The sequence below is a fragment of the Pyxicephalus adspersus genome, chromosome 3 (assembly GCF_032062135.1).
Source record: "Pyxicephalus adspersus chromosome 3, UCB_Pads_2.0, whole genome shotgun sequence".
NCBI classification, from domain to species: Eukaryota; Metazoa; Chordata; class Amphibia; order Anura; family Pyxicephalidae; genus Pyxicephalus; species Pyxicephalus adspersus.
The window spans coordinates 69,527,324-69,549,361 of NC_092860.1; the positions used below are offsets into that span (position 1 = coordinate 69,527,324).

At 39.6% G+C, this 22,038-nt stretch overlaps 1 protein-coding gene across 2 annotated transcripts in view; it reads right to left on the reverse strand.

Moving 5' to 3' along the window:
- Positions 1-22,038, reverse strand: part of LOC140326468 (cyclic AMP-responsive element-binding protein 3-like protein 3) — a 139,714-nt gene that overhangs the window by 27,613 nt on the left and 90,063 nt on the right. For both annotated transcript variants that reach the window (XM_072405077.1, XM_072405079.1), the window contains exon 7: positions 10,935-11,003. In XM_072405077.1, the coding sequence (XP_072261178.1) occupies positions 10,935-11,003 (69 nt within the window). The remainder of the gene's footprint in view (positions 1-10,934; positions 11,004-22,038) is intronic.

Genomic DNA, 22,038 nt, shown 5'->3' on the forward strand with positions numbered 1-22,038 from the left:
TTCCATGGAGACTAGCAAGCAGCAACCTTTTCTTCCCTGTGCAAACAACTTATTGAGAAAGGATTTCGCTTAGCCTTAATGTACCCTGCAGTGCTCAAAGTATTCCTCCCTGACAACGAACCACAACTCTTTAAAGACCCCTTGGAGGTGGCTGACTTCATCAAATCTCTGCTCGCTAATAATCTGTCTTCACCAGTCAGGGATCAACTGTCTAGAAATGATTCCGTGCACTCCTTCAGATCTTCTTCACCAAGTTCTTAAATGCCCACAATATCTGTTAACTATATAGGCTACTGCCTTCTCCTGCTGCTTATTGTATAAGAGCCTGAACTTTCATTCACAACATGGCATTTAAAAGACTCTTATTGTTTTGTTTGTTTTCTACTTACTGGATGGAGCCGATGATCCGTTATATTACAAGACTGCATAAATGGGAGCTGGTTTGTTTTTCTCTTGTTTTTTTATTGTCCTCCTATCTTTGTATGCTATGCTTGAAGAAGCCAGGAGAACAGAGGGAGAGGATTCCAGCCATTAAACATCACCTCCTATTGTATCCCACATTGGGGAAGAAGGAAGTCTATTAGCTGTGATATGTGTTGAAACTTTTGGTTTGTTTTTGTTTGGTATTTTGGAACTCACAACCCCATTTTTTTGTACCAGATGCTTTACTACTACTGGGTCTCATCAATCTATTTTTTCTATTGACCTTGCAACTGAATGCAATTGCCTTTACCATGCTGCCGCTCGGCTGGGACGACAGAGTGGCATTGATTTTGTGCCTACAACATGCATGCTCTTGAAGGTCTTTTCCTATGTATACCTCCTTAAGCTTACTACCTGGAACGTCAAGGGCCTTCGGTCCCCTGCGAAACACACAAAAGTTTTGAGGCACCTAAAGAAGATACAAACAGATATTGCCATCATACAAGTAACACATCTTACCTCTTCTCTATACCACCTAATGCGAAAAAATCGGGTGGGTGAAGTCGGGGCAACGTGCTAGAGTTCTCATCCTGTTGCATAAAAAATTACAGCACCCCATAACTGCAAAATCATGTGATGCCATAGATGGCAGATGGGCATCGCTCACCCTTCAATTTCCTGCTAACTCCCTTACCATAATGGCGGTCTACAGTCTCAACTGGGACAATGCTGTTTTCTATAATAATTTCTTGGGTACCCTTCAATTGCCTTCACACACCTCTCTCTTGGTGGCAGGAGATTTTAATGCCGTGTCTACTACTATCGAAGATAGGAATCCACCATCTCCCAAGCAAGGAGTTTCTTCCAACAATGATAAGGCATACCAATCTCTTATATTAGCAGTAGGGTCAACTGATTCTTGGAGACACCTTCACCCACTGGAGCGTGAATTTACACACGTGTCGGCAGTTCATTCCACAATGTCGAGGATAGACGCCATCTTGGTCTCTGATGATATACTGTGTACACTTGATACCACTGAAATCCATCCGTTGGTAATATTGGATCATGCACCTGTCTCCTCAGTTCTCACTGATGGCTTCTTACATAAGACAGACTTTGTGTGGAGGTTTCCAACCTTTCCAGCCAAAGATGAACCTTTCCAACAAAATCTCGTATATTGGTGGCAGGATTATGAATATGATAATGCTCAACACAAGTCTAACCCCGCACTATTTTGGGACACAGCAAAAGCGGTACGAAGAGGCAACATTATGGCCTATGTTGCATTCAAGAAGAAACAGACGCTTGCAAGATATTGAGAGGCCTGTTCTCAAGCACGCCAGGCTTACCTGGCCTTCAAGTCGTCTCTCTTCGTTTCTGATAAGGAGCATTGGTTGCAAGTGAAAAGAGCTTGTGATTTCTGGATTGGCCAGTGTGATACTGGCAGATCACCTAAGATCACCTAGCTAAGTTTCTCCCACAGTTAGGTAGCCCTGCACAAGCCGGTTTCATGATAGGTATATCCACTACTAATAATATACAGAAATTACTAGTAGTTCTTGAACACGCCCGTTTGTCGGGTCTTACTCCTGCGTCGGCTGCTATTATGGCACCTGATGAAGAAAAAGCCTTTGATAGTGTGGAGTGGTCTTGGTTAAATTTAGTTCTGGCCAAGTTTGGATTTGGTGGGCACACAGCAAATTTTTTCCAATCTATGTATTCTAATCCTACTGCTCAGATCCAGGTGGCCAGAGTCGAATCTCAAGTTTTTCCCTTGGGGAGGGGGACCCATCAAGGTTGCCCCCTTTCCCCATTGTTATTTATTTTTGGCTTTAGAGCCTCTGGCCAGGTCATTTTATGATTGTAAAATCTATGAAGGTATAGAAAAAAAAGGTGGTCGCAATGTTTTGCGGATGATGTTCTGCTGTTTCTTAATGACCCGACTAAAGATCTCCCTTCCATTATTCACGAGATTTCTTATTTTGGCTCCTTTTCAGGATTCCGAATTAACTACAACAAAAGTGAGATTCTCTGTTAACATACAACCTCGCCCCCAACCCAACTTTTAACTACTATAAATAACCTGGGTATAAGAATTGCAAACTCTTATTTAATGTACTTGGGTAATCAAGTTTCCCGTAATGTCCCTGATATGTATAGATTGAACTATTCTCCCATTAAATCTAAAATACTAGCCAAGCTCCTTTAATGGAAACCTCCCTCAGTGTCACTTATGGGTCGCTGCCACCTTGTTAAAATGATTGGTTTTGCCAGATTGCTCTACCCATTACAAACCTTACCATTTCTTCTGCCTCACACTGATGTTAAAAAACTTCAATCAGAATTTGTTTCCTTTATATGGAAGGGCAAGACTCCCATATTGCCAGATCTAAATTAGTCTGTTCTAAAGACAACTTGGGAGCTAATTTCCCTGATCTACGTAAATATAATTTAGCATGTCTTATGAGACATGTCAAGGATTGGTGGCACGGTACATCTCAATATACTGTAGTAAAATTAGAGACTCGTTTGGTTCAACCCTGGTCTTTACTGGGTCTTTTGAATAGTCCTTTCTCATCTGTGCCACCTAATTTACGTAAAAATCTCTTGCTAAGGGATAATTTATTAGCATTGAGAGAAATAAAAAAGCTGTTTCGTTGTTGTGTGGGTCTAACTGTTAACACTCCCCTGCATACCACGCCCTGTTTTCCCCAGGGATGAGCCTATAAGGCTTTTGAACTATGGAAACATAGAGGAATAGCGGTCCTTGGTCATCTTTTGGATGACTCTTTTACTCTTCTGCCCTTTGAGATACTGAGAATCAAATATGCTCTGCCTGTGCATCACTTCCTCCCTTATTTACAAGTTAAATGTACTTTTTTTGGATGTCAGGCTAGGCAATTACCTTTAGTACTTCCAGGCCAGGTCCAACATGTTTGGGTGAGTCTGCATCGAGACATTCGATATCTCATAATTGCTCTTTACTAAGAGATATTCCTACTGATGTAGCTTTCGTGCTTCCCTTTGTGTGCAGTTGGGCGGCTTTTCCTAATCTTCCACACTTAGAGACCCTTAAGTTATTAGAACCCTCTTGGTCATGTATCCGCAAAGTTATAATTAGTGAACAGTGGCGGGAAATCCAATTCAAATTAATACATAGAGCATTATGCTTTCAACATATCCTCCAACCCCCGCAGTCTGACACCTAGGTTGACAGCATGCCCGAAGTGTAACTTTGCTTTGGCTCCTCTTGAACATTTATTATGGGGCTGTCCTGGTATATCCAGGTTCTGGTCTAAAGTTTTTGACTTCTGTTTAGTAACTGGACACAATAGAGGAATATCTCCGCAATTGGCCTTATTTCATGGTAATGTGGGGGGAAACCCCCCAGTTGCTATCTCTACACAACCATCGGTGACCAAATTTGAACACCTTTGTTATCTAGCAGCCAAAATGTGTATCCTCAAGATGCGGCCTGAGACGAAACCTCTAGGTCTTTCTCAGATGATACAATATCTTCAAGCTATAATGACAGTAGATAAAATTGAAGCTACTCAACATCGAGAGACATATTCACAAAGATTCTTTGGTACATGGATGCCTTATTTACAGCACACTCTCTCCCCAGCCCAGCTCCAAGACATTTTTAGAACTCTTTAGACACACCTAGGGTATGACCTTAGGACCTTGGGTAATGTCTGAATCCTTATATACAATTCCTCTACGCTAAATCCACTATTTGCGGGTTAACATTGTATAGTAAAGTGTCTATTCATGCTTAACTGTTTTCTTTTTTCTGTAAAGGGGTTAGGTTTTTTGTTTAATACTTTGTTCGGTTTTGTTGGTTATTGTTAAAGATGTATACTACACTCTAAAATAACAGAAAATTGGGGTGGGGCAGCAGTAGCTGACAGTGTTTGACCTGTTATGATCTGTACGTACTTTTTCGGACTGTCATAATTCATTGTAATGTTTAATATTGGTTGTTTTAACTACCTGCTGCTAACAAAGACATATTTAATAAACATATAAAGATATTATATAGACATATAAAAAAGAAGACTGCATGAAAGTAAATAAATACAGAGGCTGCACTGCAAGGTCCAAGCCACTCAAAAGCCTCAAGAATAGAAAGGCTAGATTGAACTTTTCTAAAAACAAAAACTAAAAAAGCCAGCACAGTTCTGGAAAAACGTTCTTTGGACAGATGAAACCAAGATCAACCTTGACCAGAATGATGGCAAGAAAAAAGTATGGAGAAGGCGTGGAACAACTCATGATCCTAATGCATACAACATCATCTGAAAAACATGGCTGCCAGTGGCACTGGGACACTAGTGTTTATCGATGTGACACAGGACAGAAGCAGCCAAATGAATTCTGAGAAGGAGGAAACCCAGCATTTGGTGATGTCCATGAGTTCAAGACTATAGGCTGTCATTGCCAGCAAAGAGTTTTCTACCAAGTATTAGAAATGAACATTTTATTTTCAGCTTTTTAATTTGTCCAATTACTTTTGAGCCCCTAAAATGAAGTGATTTTTTTAAAAAAAAGGCCTTAGTTCCTCACATTATTGTGCAATCTTTTTGTTCAACCCACTAAATTAAAGCTGAAAGTTTGCAGTTCAACTGCATATAAGTTGTTTCATTTAAAATTAATTGTGGTAATGTACAGAACAAAAAAGAAAAAAAAGTTGTCTCTGTCCTAATATTTATAGACCTAACTGTAATTTTGGTAGAATTTTGTTGTAACATTTTTGTACATACAATATGGCTTAGTGCACTGTTGTTCTGCCTGATGGTATTTTTTACCAGGATTCTGGTATTCTATATTTATACATACCTGTTTATCATCCTGTGGTTTTTTTGTGGGAAAACCTTGGAGGTTTTTTCTTGGTTACTTGTACATTTATTAAATCATTAGTTGTTAATGAGTGCAATTTGCTATCATAACACTGTCCTGCTTACAGTAGGCGCCATTTTGAAAAACTTTTCTGTTTTCTACTTCTTTGTACCTATGCTGACTGGTAGGAAGTCAGATAGGAAATTTTGTTAGTAGGTTTAGTTGGGTTATGGTTCTGAATAAGTACATATAAAGGAAAGATATATTACTTGTTTTTAGTTGCTGGCTCACCTAACCTCGCCTCACACGCACGAAAGCTGCGGCACAGGTAGGGGATGGATTCAGACGATGGCTGCTACCTTTTAAAAAAGAGTGTTAATGTGGTTTCTTTCTGTTGTGGGATAAAAGCCCTCCAAGAAAGCATACCAGGAAGTCAGAGCATGCTTCTATTCAGCTCAGTCTACCGTGCCTCTAATAGAGGGTGTGTAACAAAGGATATATTTCCATGTATGCCAGTGTCAAAGGGTGCTAAGGCTGCATTCATTGAGAACAGTGTGCGATCTGCGGCACTAGAGGTTAAGCGAGCTGACAGCTCCGCTCCCGATTGCTGTTGCTGCCTTGTAGTATGTGTTCCTGGACACAGGACTCCTGTGTTCTTGGATAGAGAAACTCTAAGCGCATCAAGGGTTTATTTCACTATTTTCACACAAAACAGGCAAAAAATTTATGTTAAAGTAATTTATTGAATGTGTGCGATTTTATTTTTTTACAGTTATCCTACAATGACAGGATGATCCCCCGTAATCTGCTTTTAAATTTCCTAGCCACGCCCCCGACGGACCGGCGCCCAGAACGGCGGGATCGTCTGATCGCCACTGGAACGCGGGGCAGAGGTAAGGGGGGCTCCCAAAGTTACCCCGAGTGTGACTCGGGGGTTAGCGCTTTTTGCAAGTTTTTTCCACCCTGAGTCACTCGGGATTACCGCTGGGAGGGTTAACGTGTAGTCTGTGTATGACTCTGACTAAAAAGTAATTCCTCAGCATAGAGACACTAATTTTCTGAAGCTTCTAATGAAAATGAGCAAGATTTTCTCCATTTACCTTCAAGAGAAGAAAAATTTATAGTTGTGGATGTTCTAGTCAGCCTCTCTAACAGTCCTTTATGGAGCATAGCAGTATTTTAGAATTTTTAATACCATGTGGTATGCTTACATCATGAGGGGTTGATTCTGTTGCAGGAAGTCAAGAGACATTTAACTAGGGAAGGGGCAACCTTATAGACTTCATTTATATAAGTATCTACTGAAGTAATCTGTAATTATCCAGTTGGAAGTCTTCCAACATTCGTTTAGCTTTATAGGTTGGAGCTTCAGCCACCTTGGGGCTTCTATTTGGCAGGTGGCTCTTTCTAAAGAGTAACTTTGTTTCCTGTGGCATTGTTTGTTAATTTCTTCCCCCTCTATTTATTATTGCTTGCTACTTCCTATGTGTGCATGCTGTCAGGAGGAGTGTCAGGAAAATGGAAAATTGTTGTCATACTTACCTGTAAATTTTCCTTTCCTGTAAACTCCTCCTGATAGCATGTTTCCCTCCCTTATCCTCATGAGCTTGTTACAGAACACCTGCAGATCAGAGGGAGGTGACTTTTTTTGCTTTGGTAAAGTGGTCCTGTGGAGAGCAAGGGGCGGAGCCTACTCGTGTGCATGCTGTCAGGAGGAGTTTACAGGAAAGGAAAATTACAGGTAAGTATGTCAACAATTTTCCATTATTTTCCACATGCACGTGCAGCGGTCTCTCATTCTGCAGCAACCGAGTGATGTTATGATGTCAATATGGACCAAATTTCTTGTGGAATATTTTCAGCACCTTGCGGAATCTATGCCAGGAGGAATAACAGCAGTTCTGAAGGCAAATGAGTTCCAACTTAGTACTAGCAAGGTCTACCTAATTTATTGGCCGGTAAGTGTACAATATTACTTTAAATTTACTTATGAAAGCTCTGTAGCCTTTTTAATGCTGCATTGTTTTTAAGGGTGTGGAAAGAACCAAGCTTATATTACACCAACTTGCTGCATAACTATATACAAAATTTCTGGCCTACAGGTAAGGAGCCAGCATTGCATAGTGCATCACAAAAGGTATGTCAAAGTCCCAAAATGTTTTAAAAGACAAATTGCAATATACTTATACTTCCAGTACACGATCCATATGTTTATTTGTAGAAAACAAAATGCACAGGTACACAAGCATTATCCTTAAACCAATGAACATGTTTTACACATGTAATTTTTGTAATTACTTTTGTATACTGCCATACTATTACCTTTTGTCTCTTGGAGAATAGCATCCACTAAAACTGTATTTAGGTGGGACATTGTGCTTTCTAAGGGGAGGGCATGTGGGGACCAACCATATGTAATTCTGCCTTGGGCACCCAAAAGTCCTAATAACACTTTGCAAGTATAGCAAATCTGTCTGTACTCTGCCACACAAAGCCAAATATCAAGAACAGCACTTGCCTTTTCTACCTAAACTGGAAGAATGTAATATGTTGTACTAATGCATATTATTTGTTACAAGCACTGTAGCAACTAAGTAACAGATCTCATCATGAAATGCATTTATTACATTGAATTTAATTATTTTGACTTCTAGAAAAAAAGGAAGTAGCACTATGTCTATGTGTAGTACCACTAAAGAACCTAAGAAGAAACCATTTAATCTTCTGAAACATATTTAATAAATCATTTTTTGTTAGCATCTTATTATTTGTAGGCTTTGTTAAACAACATATGACTGACAAGATGTCGGCCTATCAATCTAAATAGAGTATGGCTTACATAATATGTGAGCTGATGGAAAAAATAAATAGGGAAATAAACCACAACAATCAAAATCACCAGTTACACAACTGGGAATTTATTTTCAAAGTGTCAGAAAAAAACGAATTTAGATGGGACTGCTCATTGCTGTGCAATTAAAAAAAAACAATAACTGATTTATTAAATGCTCAGCTAATCTGCACCACGCAGTGGCCAACAGGGGGCAGCATTTTGCTGTGCAATCTGCTAATAAATTGTTTCATTGCACAGAAAAGAGAGGACTTATCTAGAGTTTCAGGGGATGTGTTCTGTCATCCACGGTGATAGGCAACATAGTCAGTGGAGTGCTAGAACATGTAGTTTGTAACGTTACTTCCTGGAGAGAAATGCTTGATAACCCCTCCTACCTCATCATTTAGTCTCACAGGGAAGAATCATGGGAAAGAGTTAAAATTCAGACATTAAGACCTTAGTTGTTCTTTAAGTAACCTAAGGAAACTGATAATATACAATTTTTAAGCCTCTCAAAAAGATTACCAGTATGGAAATACAGAACTGTCAAATTGAGCTTGCAGGAATTTTTATAAAAAAAAAAAAAAAAAAAAAAAAAAAAAAAAAAAAAACTTGTATGTGGACGATTTTGCTGTGAACAGACAACAGACAACATGCGGTCAAAGGAGCTCTCCATGCAGGTGAAACAAGCCATTCTTAAGCTGCAAAAACAGAAATAACCCATCTGAGAAATTGCTACAATATTAGGGGTGGCAAAATCTACGGTTTGGTACATCATGAGAAAGAAACAAAACAAAGCACTGGTGAACTCAGCAATGCCAAAAGACCTGGACGTTCACGGAAGACAAAAGTGGTGGATGATCGCAGAATCATTTCTATGGTGAGGAGAAACCCCTTCACAACAGCCAACCAAGTGAACAACACTCTACAGTAGGTAGGCGTATCGATATCCAAGTCTACCATAAAGAGAAGACTGCATGAAAGTAAATACAGAGAGTGCACTGCAAGGTGCAAGCCACTCATAAACCTCAAGAATAGAAAGTCTAGATTTCAAAAACATCTAAAAAAGCCAGCACAGTTCTGGAAAAACATTCTTTGGACAGATGAAACCCAAGATCAACCTTTAGCAGAATGATGGCAAGGGAAAAGTATGGAGAAGGCCTGGAACAGCTCATGATCCATTATCTGTAAAACATGGCGGAGGCAGTGTGATGGCTTGGGCGTGCATGGCTGCCAGTGGCACTGGGACACTAGTGTTTATCCATGATGTGACACAGGACAGAAACAGCCGAATGAATTCTGAGGTGTTCAGAGACTTACTGTCTGCTCAAATCAGGCTAAATGCAGTCACATTGATTGGGAGGCGTTTCATAATACAGATAGACAATGACCCAAAACATACAGCCAAAGCAACCCAGGAGTTTATTAAAGCAAAAAAGTGGAATATTCTTGGATGGCCAGGTCAGTCACCTGATCTGAACCCAATTGAGCATGCATGTCACTTTTTGAAGACTAAACTTCAGGCAGAAAGGCCCACAAACAAACAGCAACTGAAAGCCGCCTTAATAAAGGCCTGACAGAGCATTAAAAAGGAGGAAACCCAGCATCTGGTGATGTCCATGAGTTCAAGACTATAGGCTGTCATTGCCAGTAAAGTATTAGAAATTAACATTTTATTTTCAGCTTTTTAATTTGTCCAATTACTTTAAGCCCCTGAAATGAAGTGATTGCGTTAAAAAAAGTCTTTAGTTCCTCACATTTTAATGCAATCTTTTTGTTCAAACCACTGAATTAAAGCTGAAAGTCTGCAGTTCACCTGCATCTGAGTTGTTTCATTCAAAATAATTTGTGGTAATAAACAGAACCAAAATTAGAAAAACGTTGTCTCTGTCCAAATATTTATGGACCTAACTGTATGTCTGAGTGGCATAATAAATGTCTTTTGACAGGTAAAACAGCTGTCAAATATGTTTTTCATATGTGTATTTAGTTGTTTAAAGACCTACTAGTAGTTAGTCACATTCAACTGGACTTTTTGTCTGTTGTCAAAACTCCAGAGGACAACAATTCACACGTTCAGCCATGTAATTCAAAGATTTTTTAAACATGTATGCGGAGCTCCTGACACTAAGCATGGTGTGCTTATCTAGAACCTCTCAATCTTGGACAGTCCACATCTGGGGTGCCACATTGTGATTGTGGTGATTAGATTAGGGTGCTTATCCTGTGTGGATATAAATTCGGGGGTGTCTCTCTGCCATTGATCAGGTCTGGGATGTGGCAAAGGGGGCAAGAATTAGATAGGTTGAAGGTGATAAGGTAGTAATCAGAAAGGGGAAATGGTGAGCTATCAAGGTGGGTGAGGTTGCAGAGTTTGGAAAATACCAGGTCTAAATTGTTTCCGGCGATGTGTGTGGGGCTGTTTATGTTCTGTGTGAGTCCAAAGAAGGTGGTAATGGAAAGTAGTTGGGGTCATCTACTGCAACATTAAAAGCACTGAGGGTGGGCAGGTTATGAGAAAATTTACACTGGTAGAACTAGGGAAGCAGCTTGGATAGGCTACAAAACATAAACATTACAAAACAAGTCATGTTAAATGTGACTAACAACTAATAGATATACATTGACCTGGATGAATGAGAATCTTCACAGACATAGTTGTTAGCAGCTTTTAAATCCTCTTGCTTTGGTACAAAAGCTATGGTAGGTAGAATAAATAATAGAACAAGTCAACATAATAGTGCACAAAGATTTAAAAAAGTAAACCAACTGATGATCTGTTTTTAGTACTGGTAAGGGGGGACAGGGGCATATCAATCAGATATTTACTTACATGTTATGCTTTTCCAGCTGCAGAACCTTACGGTGAAGTTCCTGATTCTGGGCTGCACAGGCAGACATCCTAACAAATACAAATAATATGAGCAATTACTGGTCATTGTCTCTTTACACAAAATCTATTTGCAAGTTGCTACTTTGTTGCAACTATGGTATACATAAGCTGCGTACACACTTGCAATTTTTGTCGTTGGAAAGGATCTTTCACGATCCTTTCCAACGACAAAGGACTACACGATGCATGAACGGTGCTGTACATACAGCACCATTCTGCTCTATGGAGAGGGGAGGGGGAGAGCGACGGAGCGGCACCCTGCTGCGCGCTCTCCCCCTTCCCTTTCATTAGGATCGGTTGTCGTCCATCGTCCGTGGATCCGGCAGGACGGTCGTTCGGACGATGGACGACACCGACTGTACACACCGCAGATTTTCGCCCGATATTTGGCCAATGCCGATTATCGGGCGATAAAAATCTGCCGTGTGTACGTAGCTATAAGCTATGTATTGTACATTATCAAAGCTGGTAACATCAAAACCTTTCCATGTGGTTTAAGGCCCCTTCACACTTATGTATTAGTGTGTGTTGTAATGATATTTATTTTCAATGGCACCCCAGCACACTAAGGCAAGGTACGTTAAGTAAATGATGCAGTGTTTGTTTCTTTGTATCTGCTACTAATTGAAACTTTGTGACTATAATGTAACATTGAATAGAAAGACAAAAGATAGCTAGGGTTTTTGATGCAGCAATATATTGTGAAAAAGTAATCACTGTTGCGTACAAACTTAGCTTAAAACATAATGATTCGTTTGGTCAGTCCCAATAGAGAAGTATTGAGAGGCAGACCAATGTACTAGACAGTGATATCCCTATTGGAATATTAACTGAAAAAGTCCCGTAGCTCAATGTGTTTCGCCTTACTGGCTTCCTGTAGGGGACTTAGTGGTGAACATTTGTTTGAAAGCTGTACATGAGAATAATATACATAAATACATAATTACACTTTTTATCAAAAATAATATATGCATATTAAAGATTACAATTTGTAAATTCGATCAAATCATGTGCATTATAGACAAGAAATGATATCAGATTTAAAATTCTGCTGGTAACCAGGGTCATGAAAATCTGCTGTATATTATATATTGAGTGGATACATTTTATAAAATCCTTGTTTCACTCAATTAGGACTTTATTTTTGATACTTTTTAAAAATCTTTTTGTGCTGAAGCACTTTCCAATATTATTAACCCTTTATTAGACATTACTTACCAAGATGCATTTTTGTGCAACACAGAGCCGGGGACTATGTCCACCATACGTACTGCAGACTCAGGGAAGTGGGCAGGTTGTGTCTCTGGACACATCTGCCTACTCACCCATCACAGGCTCAGATCTTGTGCTATAAAGAGAGGCAGCAAAAGAGGAGTCGGGGGAAAGATTTAAAAGGCTGGCTTCAGCATTTATAATAGATTGTAGAGGAGAGAGTCCGGGTATTGGAATAACAGAGGGGAGGATGTTACAGTAGTCCAGACAATAGATGATAAGAGCGTGTACAAGGAGTTTGGTGGTCTCTGGGGACAGGTAGGGGTGGATTTTGGGGTTGGTATGCAGATGAAGGTGACAGGACCTGGAAATGTTCTGAATATGAGGGATAGATGAGAGGGCAGAATCAAAGGTGACGCCATACAATGTGCTTGAGGGGAGGAACAAATACCAGTGTTGTTAACAGTTAGAAATATGTCAGGGGTAGATTTGGAATTTGGGGGGTGGAAGAAGATGAGTTCTGTTTTATCCAGGTTAAGTTTTAGAAATCTCATCATGGATGGCTGACAGGCAGCAAGAAACCTTGTCCGGGACTGAGGGAGAGTCAGGGGTGGACAAATGGATTTGAGTGTCTTCAGCATACAGATGATACTGTAAACCAAAGGAGAAAATGAGACAGTGAGCGCAGCGTAAAGTGTTGTTGTTTGGCTTTGTAGTCCATAAGTAGGCCATCAGGCCAGATTTCCCCCACTTTTTTTCACTTTTGTAGATGTTTAGTGCACTTATTGTGCCAGGGTCGGTGGTTAGCAGAATAGGGGTAGCGAAAGGTGGCAGGGGAATATGTATCCAGTCACAGAGTGTTGTTGAACTGAGTGGCAGCTTTATAAGGAGATGTTTTTTTAGAGAGAGTGGAGGTTAGGGAAGTGAAGCAGTTTGAGAATAGGTTGTGGTCAAGGTTACTGATGTCTCTCTGCCATTGATCAGGTCTGGGATGTGGCAATGGGGGCAAGAATTAGATAGGTTGAAGGTGATAAGGTAGTAATCAGAAAGGATAAATGGTGAGCTATCAAGGTGGGTGAGGTTGCAGAGTTTGGAAAATACCAGGTCTAAATTGTTTCCGGCGATGTGTGTGGGGCCGCTTATGTTCTGTGTGAGTCCAAAGAAGGTGGTAATGGAAAGTAGTTGGGGTCATCTACTGCAACATTAAAGTCACTGAGGGTGGGCAGGTTATGGGAAAAATATGTGGGAGCCAAGAGGCAAAGTTATTCAAAAATTGTGAAACTGGGCCAAGAGGGTGGTAGGCAACAGTAGCAATAAGAGGTAGGGGGCAGAAAAGATGGACAGAATCACTTCAAAAGAGGTGAAAAAAGGACAGGGGAGAGAATGAAACCCACACCACCATCTACTCTGTTGCCACGTCTAAGGGGAAAGTGTAGGCCTCCATAGGAGAAAACAGCAGTAGCGGTAGAGTCTTAGAAGGAAAGCAAGGTTTCAGTGAGAACCAGGAAGATTGAAGATTTAGAGAGGAGAAGGTTGTGGATGGAATTTATTGACAACAGAGCTGGCTTTCCATAGACCACCAGAGAAATTAGATAAGAACTTATGAGTTGGGTGAATGGGAATGAGGTTAGGAGGAGGGAGTATCTTGCTAAAAGGGTAGGAAAGAGAGAGGCTGTGAGGGGGGGGGGGACCAGGGTTAGATGAGATGTCACCACCAAGTAGCAGTAAAGAAAAAGGTGCAGGAGTACAGACAGAGAAAGTATGAGATAACTAAGATAATCAGGAATTGATTAAGAAAGAAAATAGGTTTCAGAGAGATAAGCAGGCATTTGTGAATAGAAAGGCTTATAGATGGCAGAAGTAGAAAAAGTAGAATCTGATACAGTGGAAAGCACTGAATCAGATAGGTCTTTTTATTATTTGATAATTGCAGCATGTCCTGGAATTTCTCCAGAAAGACCTTGAAATGGGGCTCAGTCTTAACACTCTAAAAAGTCAAGTCTCAGCCACCTCCAATCACAGGCCTCCGTTGGGCCTTAAATCTGGTAATGATACAATTCTGTAAGGCAGTGGCCAAAATCAAACCTTCCAGAAGCCCAAGATTCCCTAAATGGAATCAACCTATTGAGCTTGATTTCCTTGCATCTGACAAATTCAAATCAACTGGGAATATTTTCTTAGGCCTACTGTCACAGAAAACAGCCAAAAGAGTATCTGAAAAGGTGTCTCTAGGGGCTAAAGAATCGCCTTATTTCCAGACAGGGTAGTACTAATACCCATACCTCACTTTAATCAAAAAGTTACCTCTTCATTTCACCTGAACCAAGAAATTGTTCCTCCTACCATTTACAGGGACAACAACCAGCAGGTTAGTCATCTTGACGTGGACAGTTCCTTACACACGTATTTGGAAGCCTCATCTTCTATACGCAGATCAGAACATATCTTTTTTGTTCCTTCTGGCATGAACAAAGGGAAAAAAGTGTCTGGCAGACTCATCACCTTGTGGATTGTTAAAACAGTTTATTTTGCACATAAGGCTAAATGCGTATAGACTTTCGCAGGGGTTACAGCTGTTTCTGCCTCTTCTGCGGCAGCCGGATCCCGGGACGGGGCACATAATTAGTCCTAACCCAGAGTCAGAGCTCTTCATCAGCGTGTGTGTGTGGCGGCCATCTTGTCCATGTGGCCGGAGCACTCTATCATTTCAGCAGCATCCCATGTGAGATCTGCACAGCAGTTTATCCTGCACGGCTACCTCTCCTCTTTTATTGTGAATATACAGAGATTTTGGCAGCAATTCAAGATCTCTACACCCTTTTGGTGAGTGGACTGTATAATAATGTTACTGCTTGGTGGGCACTGTTTCTACCACCTACCTCAGGCGCTATTTGTAAGTGCACAAACTTTTGTCTGTCCTAAAACCTACTTTACTCACCTGTTTGAACTTAGTAATAGATTTACTGGATTTGATTTTTGGAAGTTATTGAACTGGTGAACTGTGTATGCCTCTTACCCTGTAAGGAGGAGTACATGGTTTTGGACTTATTGTCATCTAATTCTATCAACTTCCTAACCGTTGTATCCCCCTACTAGCGGCTTCCTGAATGGTGGGTCCTGCTGCACTCTCTTAAGTTGGTTTCAGCCTACATCTCTCTTCCATTTTCTTAGATATTCATACAGAGTTACAAAGCATTGTATATTCAGGCAACTTTCCTTACTTACCTTCGAAGAAGCTGTAACTCGGGGTGTGTAAATACATAACCCAATCCACTCCGAATACCATGGGAAAACACAATAAAGCTAAGGGAGTGACACGCTCCCCTGAACGTGACACAACCCCCAGTTCACCCTTACATTCCTTATCGGGACATGATCCATTTTGTTATCCATGGACATGTCTAGTAGTGAACCTGCGATACTGGGATCACATCACCCCTCCTCTTATACAGCTCAAGAGGTCTTTAACCTTTTAACTACTTTGACAAAAAAATGAATACACTACAAGCCTCAATTGATTCTGCACTTTAACAAATTTCCAACAATACAACTCGCATAGCAGAGTTGGAGCAGAGGGTAAGTGACTTAGAACAGCGGTTGCAAACCAGTGGTCTGCAGCTTTGGCCGGTGCACCCCCATACGGGGTCAGGAGAAGGACCCCACTGGGGGGATGCACCAGCCAGAGCCATGGACAATGTCCCCTGTAGAGTCCCAAGGCTCGGGCTGTGTCCCTGGACATAACCCTCCCACTCTCTCATTTCAGGCTCAGATCTGCAATAGGTGAGTGGGCTGGGTTATCTTGTTATTACGTCACTATGGGGGAGTTGATTGACACCCTTTGATTGACACCTGGCGCCCCGTGCATGCGCTGTCAGGACCCAGGAGTTTTAGTAGTTGGCGACCGCTGACTTAGGAGATCAAATTCTGTCACAACAATCCACCATCTCTCTACAAACAACTCAACTTACATCCCTAGCAGAAAATGAGTATCTGGAGAATGGTAATCGCCGCTCTAACCTTCGTTTCCTGGGGATACCGAAAATGCTTAAACACCCGGATCTGCTAAAATTTGTTACAGTGGACCATATGTGTGCGCTTCATTTAGAGCCTCTTTCTTCATGTATGATTGAACGTATTCATCGTATTGGTTCAGAAAAACATGCTTTCAATACCAGGCCTCGAGCAGTAATTGCGAAATTCTTTCACTTTTTGGATAAACAACTTATCCTCTCTGCCTACAAAAAAGCTGAATACTTACAGGTTAATGGATACAAGATTCTCATCTTTCAAGATTTTTCAGCCACTGTTACTCAACAATGAAAGGCGTTCCCTCCTGCTTGCAAATATCCTATTGATAACAAGATCAATTTTGCCCAATTGTATTTGGCAAAACTTAAAGTCACAATAAATGGGACTACACTGATTCTGGAAGACCCAGATTCTGCCCTACCACGCTTACAGGAATTATTTTCATCGTCAGCAACTGATGAAGAGTCAGGATCGTGACTCTGATTGGCTGCCCCTTTCAAGAGAACTTAGTTCTGTATATTGTTTTTCTTAAGGTGTTTCTAATAGGATTGAATGTTACCAGACTGTATGCATCTTATGCAAGTTCTGTGGTTTGTGAAATCGCTCCAACACATGCTTAATTTGATAATACTGATTCTGTTATTTCTGCTTACTTCCTTCCATGATGTTTTACATGTACATTCAATGGTTATGTTTACATGGCAATGTACACAGGGTTTTCTATGCACCTGCTTTAAAGCCCTGAGCCATTCACCTCTATTTGATAATCTGTTTCAATTTTTAGAATATTACTGGATAAATATTATTCTATGTTATCTCAGGTCTCTTAAGCTTAGTGCCTTCCCTTACCCAGGTAAAGATAGTAAAGTTCTAGATATACTTAAAAAATTGTTTACAGTGCAATACATTTGGCGAACTATTGATATTTATTTTAGGGTAATTTTTCAATGGTTCTCTCAATTTTGTACAAGGTTGTTTTGCTATATATTTGGTGTGTTTATTACTCTACAGTTTTCTGTGTGGATGGGATTGCCTAGGACGGTCCCTCCTGCCATATATTGAGGCTGATTCCTGGGTTTTGTGTTTCATCGTTACATAGTAGGTCAGATTAAAAAAAGACATAAGTCTATCAAGTTCAACGACTAGGAAAATAAACATATCCCAGATTTAAAACCCCATGGACATAGTTGGTCCAGAGGAAGGCAAAAATAAACCCTGGTCCAATTTGCTCCAATAGGGGAAAAAAATTCCTTCATGATTTTATGAGGCAATCGGATGTTCCCTGGATCAACTGACATTGTTATTTTTACTTTTAATCCTTAACACCCAGTTATATACTATGCTTCTAGAAAATCCAGAACATCCAGCTTTTTCCTAAATCTACGGTGGTTGCTGAAACTACTTCCTGAGGGAGCCTATTTCACATTTTCACAGACCTTACCTCCCTTCCTTATCTGGAGCTTAAACTTCTTTTCTTCCAGACGCAAAGAGTGCCCTCTTGTTCTTTGTAATGATCTCAATGTGAATAATTCTCTATATGCACCATTTATAGATTTATACAGGGTGATCATATACCCCCTTAAACATCTCTTCTCAAGGGATAATAGATTCAGTTCAGCTAATCTCTCCTCATAGCTGAGCTCCTCCATTCCTTTTTTTAGTTTAGTTGCACTTCTCTGCACTCTATCCAATTCCACAATGTCCTTTTTGTGAATGGGTGCCCAAAACTGGACTGCATATTCCACATGTGGTCTGACCAATGCTTTGTACAGGGGCAGGAACATGTCTAGATCTCTGCCGTCTATTCCTCTTTTGATACAAGAAAGTACTTTGCTAGCTTTATATAATACAGCTTGGCATTGCATGCTGTTATTAGGTCTAAATTCTACCAGAACCCAACTGTATTCCCCCTAGACAGTATGAAGCATGCATGTTGTACAAGTACATAACTTTACATTTATCTATATTATATGTCATTTGCCAATTGTCTGCCCAATCAACCGCTACATCCATGTCTGCTTGTGGATTATGGACATCCTGTATGGACCTAATTCCATTACATAGTTTAGTGTCATCTGCAAGCACAGGAACAGTACTTTTAATCCCAAACTCTATATCATTTAAAAAGATGTTAAACAGTAAAGGTCCCAACACTGAACCCTGGGGTACACCACTAATAACCTTAGACCATCCAGAGTTTGAATCATTAATTACTACTCTATGGAAGCGATCCTTAAGCCAGTTCTCTATCCATTTACAGATTGACTTTTGCAAACCTATTGACCCTAACTTGCATATTAACCGTCTGTGGGGAACTGTGTCAAATGCTTTAGCAAAGTCCAAGTACATTATATCAACTGCTATTCCACTGTCTACCTGTTTACTTACTTCATCATAAAAGGAGAGTAAATTGCTTTGACAACTTTGGTCTTTCTTGAAGCCATGCTGAATATCACTTATATTATTATTTTCTAGCAGAAACTCTCCTATGTTGTTCTTTATCAAACTCTCTAGGACCCTACCAACTATGGACATTAAACTAACCAGTCTGTAGTTACCTGGTAATACCTTTGCTCCCTTTTTGAAGATAGGTACTACATTGGCCTTACGCCAATCCATTGGTACTAGCCAGTGATTGAAGGGTCTCTAAAATCTAGAAATAATGGCTTTGAAATAACTTCAGCTCTTTGAGGACACATGGATGAAATCCATCAATTCCTAGTGCTTTGTCAGCCTTAACTTTGCCCAACTGTTTCTCAATCATATCAATTTTGAGCCATTGTGAACCGTTTAAGGCAGTGATTTTGCTAATATAAATTTGGACTTGAGCTCTGCTTTTTTCCTCTGTGTACACAGAGCTAAAAAAAAGTGTTTAGTAAGTTTGTCTTTTCCTTATCTCCAGTTACCAACCCAAAGACATCCTTTAAGGGGCCTACATGCTCACATCTGATCTTTTTGCTAATATTATATATTTAAAAATTTAGGGGGTTTGCCTTACTTTCCTTTGCAATCTGTCTTTCATTTTGAAGTTTTGCACATTTTATCTCCTTTTTACATCTTTTGTTATATTCTTTATGGTTTTCAAACGATGAAGGTGATCCTTCATTTTTATATTTTGTAATGTCCTTTTCTTGTTCTTTATGGCTTTTTTAATATCAGCTGTGAGCCACATAGGTTTTAATTTTAACCTTAAACTTAATACCGATTGAAATATATTTTTTAGTGTGCTTGTGTAGAACAGACTTGAAACATTCCCATTTCTGTTGTGTTCTTTTAGGACAATATTTTCTCCCAGTCCAAGTCACAAAGAGCTGTCTTTAATAATGCAAAATTTGCTCTCCTAAAATTAAATGTTTTTAATGCAAAAAGCGGTAATCCCGAGACGGATCGGCAGGAAATTCAAATAATTTTGTATTGGATTCAATACAAAAAAGCTGTAATAAGGCCAATACAAAGAAAAATTCATATTATATATATAAATAATTATATTATATATATTATATATGCTACTATACAGTTACATTACATGTTTAAATATTTTAATTTTTTAACAGATTTTTGTGTTTTGTTATTTAAAGTTTATTATTGAATTTATTAAATATCAATGGGTTATGCCTAAGAATTACAGCCTACAATGAAAAATACATTTCCATGCAAAAAATTGTACTTTTTGCATAGAAATTAGGACAGAATTAGACCGCTAGGGAGGTTAATGGATTCACTGTCACTTGTAGATCCTTGGAGAGCCAGAAACCCGACACAAAGAAACTCCTCCTGTTGGTCCAAAGTGTACAAAACCTTATCCAGAATTGATTTCTTTTTAACTGTGGTCACCCTTTTTTATAGAACCTCTAAGGTGTTGTACCACCCTATATTTTTAATGGACCATGCTCCTGTATCCATGAAGGTGGCACTTTTAAACCCATTTACCCACTCCCCAAGGTGGAGCTTTCCTACATATTTTTACTCCTCTCCAGCTTTCCAATTCTTTCTACTGACGTCTTGGGCTAATTGCCAAGATGACAATTTTTACAACACTGGGATGCTTCTGTTTTATTATGGAAAACTGTAAAAGCTGTAATGCGGGGTCAGATGTCCTCCTATGTCCCTGGGCAGCATGCAAAGAAAGGAAGCTATGTAAATTGCTTTATAATAATGTTGCAGCTGCACACCGTGAGCATGTGCATAACTCCACAAATACTACTAGGCGAGCTTGGTTGCAGGCCGCTATGATTTTGGATAACCACTTACATACCTAGGCTCTACTTGAAACCCAACATACTAAATATAAATTTTAGAGATGGGGAAACGAAACAGGCTCTCTTCTATCAAAATTGGCATCACCTCAAAAACCAAAATGCTCTATTCACACATTATGAAATGCAGCAGGTGTCAAATGTTCCACCGAGGCAGAAATCTTGCTATTTTTGAAAAATACTAAACACAGAAATGTATTCTGCCCCCCCCCCCCCCACCCCCATATCTGCAAAGGCTGATTTTGAGGCCTTTCTGCAAAGAGCAAAATTGCTGGCCTTATTATTGCAACAAGAGCAAAAAAATCCCACAATACGGATTGAGGAAGTGGCATAAGCTATTAAATCTCTCCTGTTGGGGAAAATGTCAGGTCCAGATGGATTACTTTTATACATTTTTTAGAAACTTTTTTTTTTTCCCTACTACTGGACATATACAGTGGTATTTTGGAAAACCAGATTTCCTTTCCAGCTTTTTCTCAAGCCCATACTTCATTAATTCCTAAGCATTCAAGGGTGCTGAATACCCCATCTCCTATAGACCAATCACATTGCTTAACACGGATTACAAAGTGATGGCAAAAAATATGGCTAATCGGTTACAACCGATGTTACCTGTTTTGCTAACCATCAATTGAGATTCATCAGAAACCAACATATTTCTATCAGGATAAGGACAGCCATAGCTGCCATATAATAAAAACCACATGCCTTTAAGTCTCGATGCTGAAAAGGTGTTCGATAAAACACTTTTGCCTTTTTTACACTTATTGCTGAAACATAGAGGTTTTGGTACCTACTTTCAATCATATGCCAAATTTCTCTATAATCACCCCACCACACATTTAATTGTGAATATTCAACTCTCTCAGCCTATAACAATGCATAATGTTCCCACTACTATTTAATTTAGCCCTAGACCCACTATTGCATTTGTTGGAGGAGGATGCCAGGTTTTCGGAGATAAAACTTGGCCCTACAGAAATTAAATTGATGGCATTTGCAGATGACTTACTTTTGTTCATCTCAAACCCAAAGGACTCCCTTTCTGGTATCATGCACACTTTTGTGATATTCCAAAATGTATCAGGATACACCATAAATTTTGACAAATCTGTGGCACTTTTTCTTTTCCCACATAAACATAAACCCAATTAGAGCTCCCAGTACCCATATCAATTGTCAAAATCCTATAGTTAGATTAGGTGTAACAATCCCCAAAAACCCAACGAAGATCTACACTCTTAATTTTAAGAAAACTGTTCGCTCAATCAAAAAAGATTTTAAATCATGGGCCTCCCTTACTCTCTCCTTCAAGGTTAGAGTGTCTTTGAATAAAATGGTTAAGTTTCCTAGACTTTTATTTTTATTTCAAACTCTTCCAATATTTTTGCTGCCTTATGACCTAAAACACATAAATGATCTATTCAGGACTTTTATTTGCATATAGTGACTAGTCGTATGATTCTGCAACAGACAATAAGAAATGGAGGGTGATTGGACACATGGCACCTTTTTCTATACGAATCTACAAGTAGATTTTTCATTGT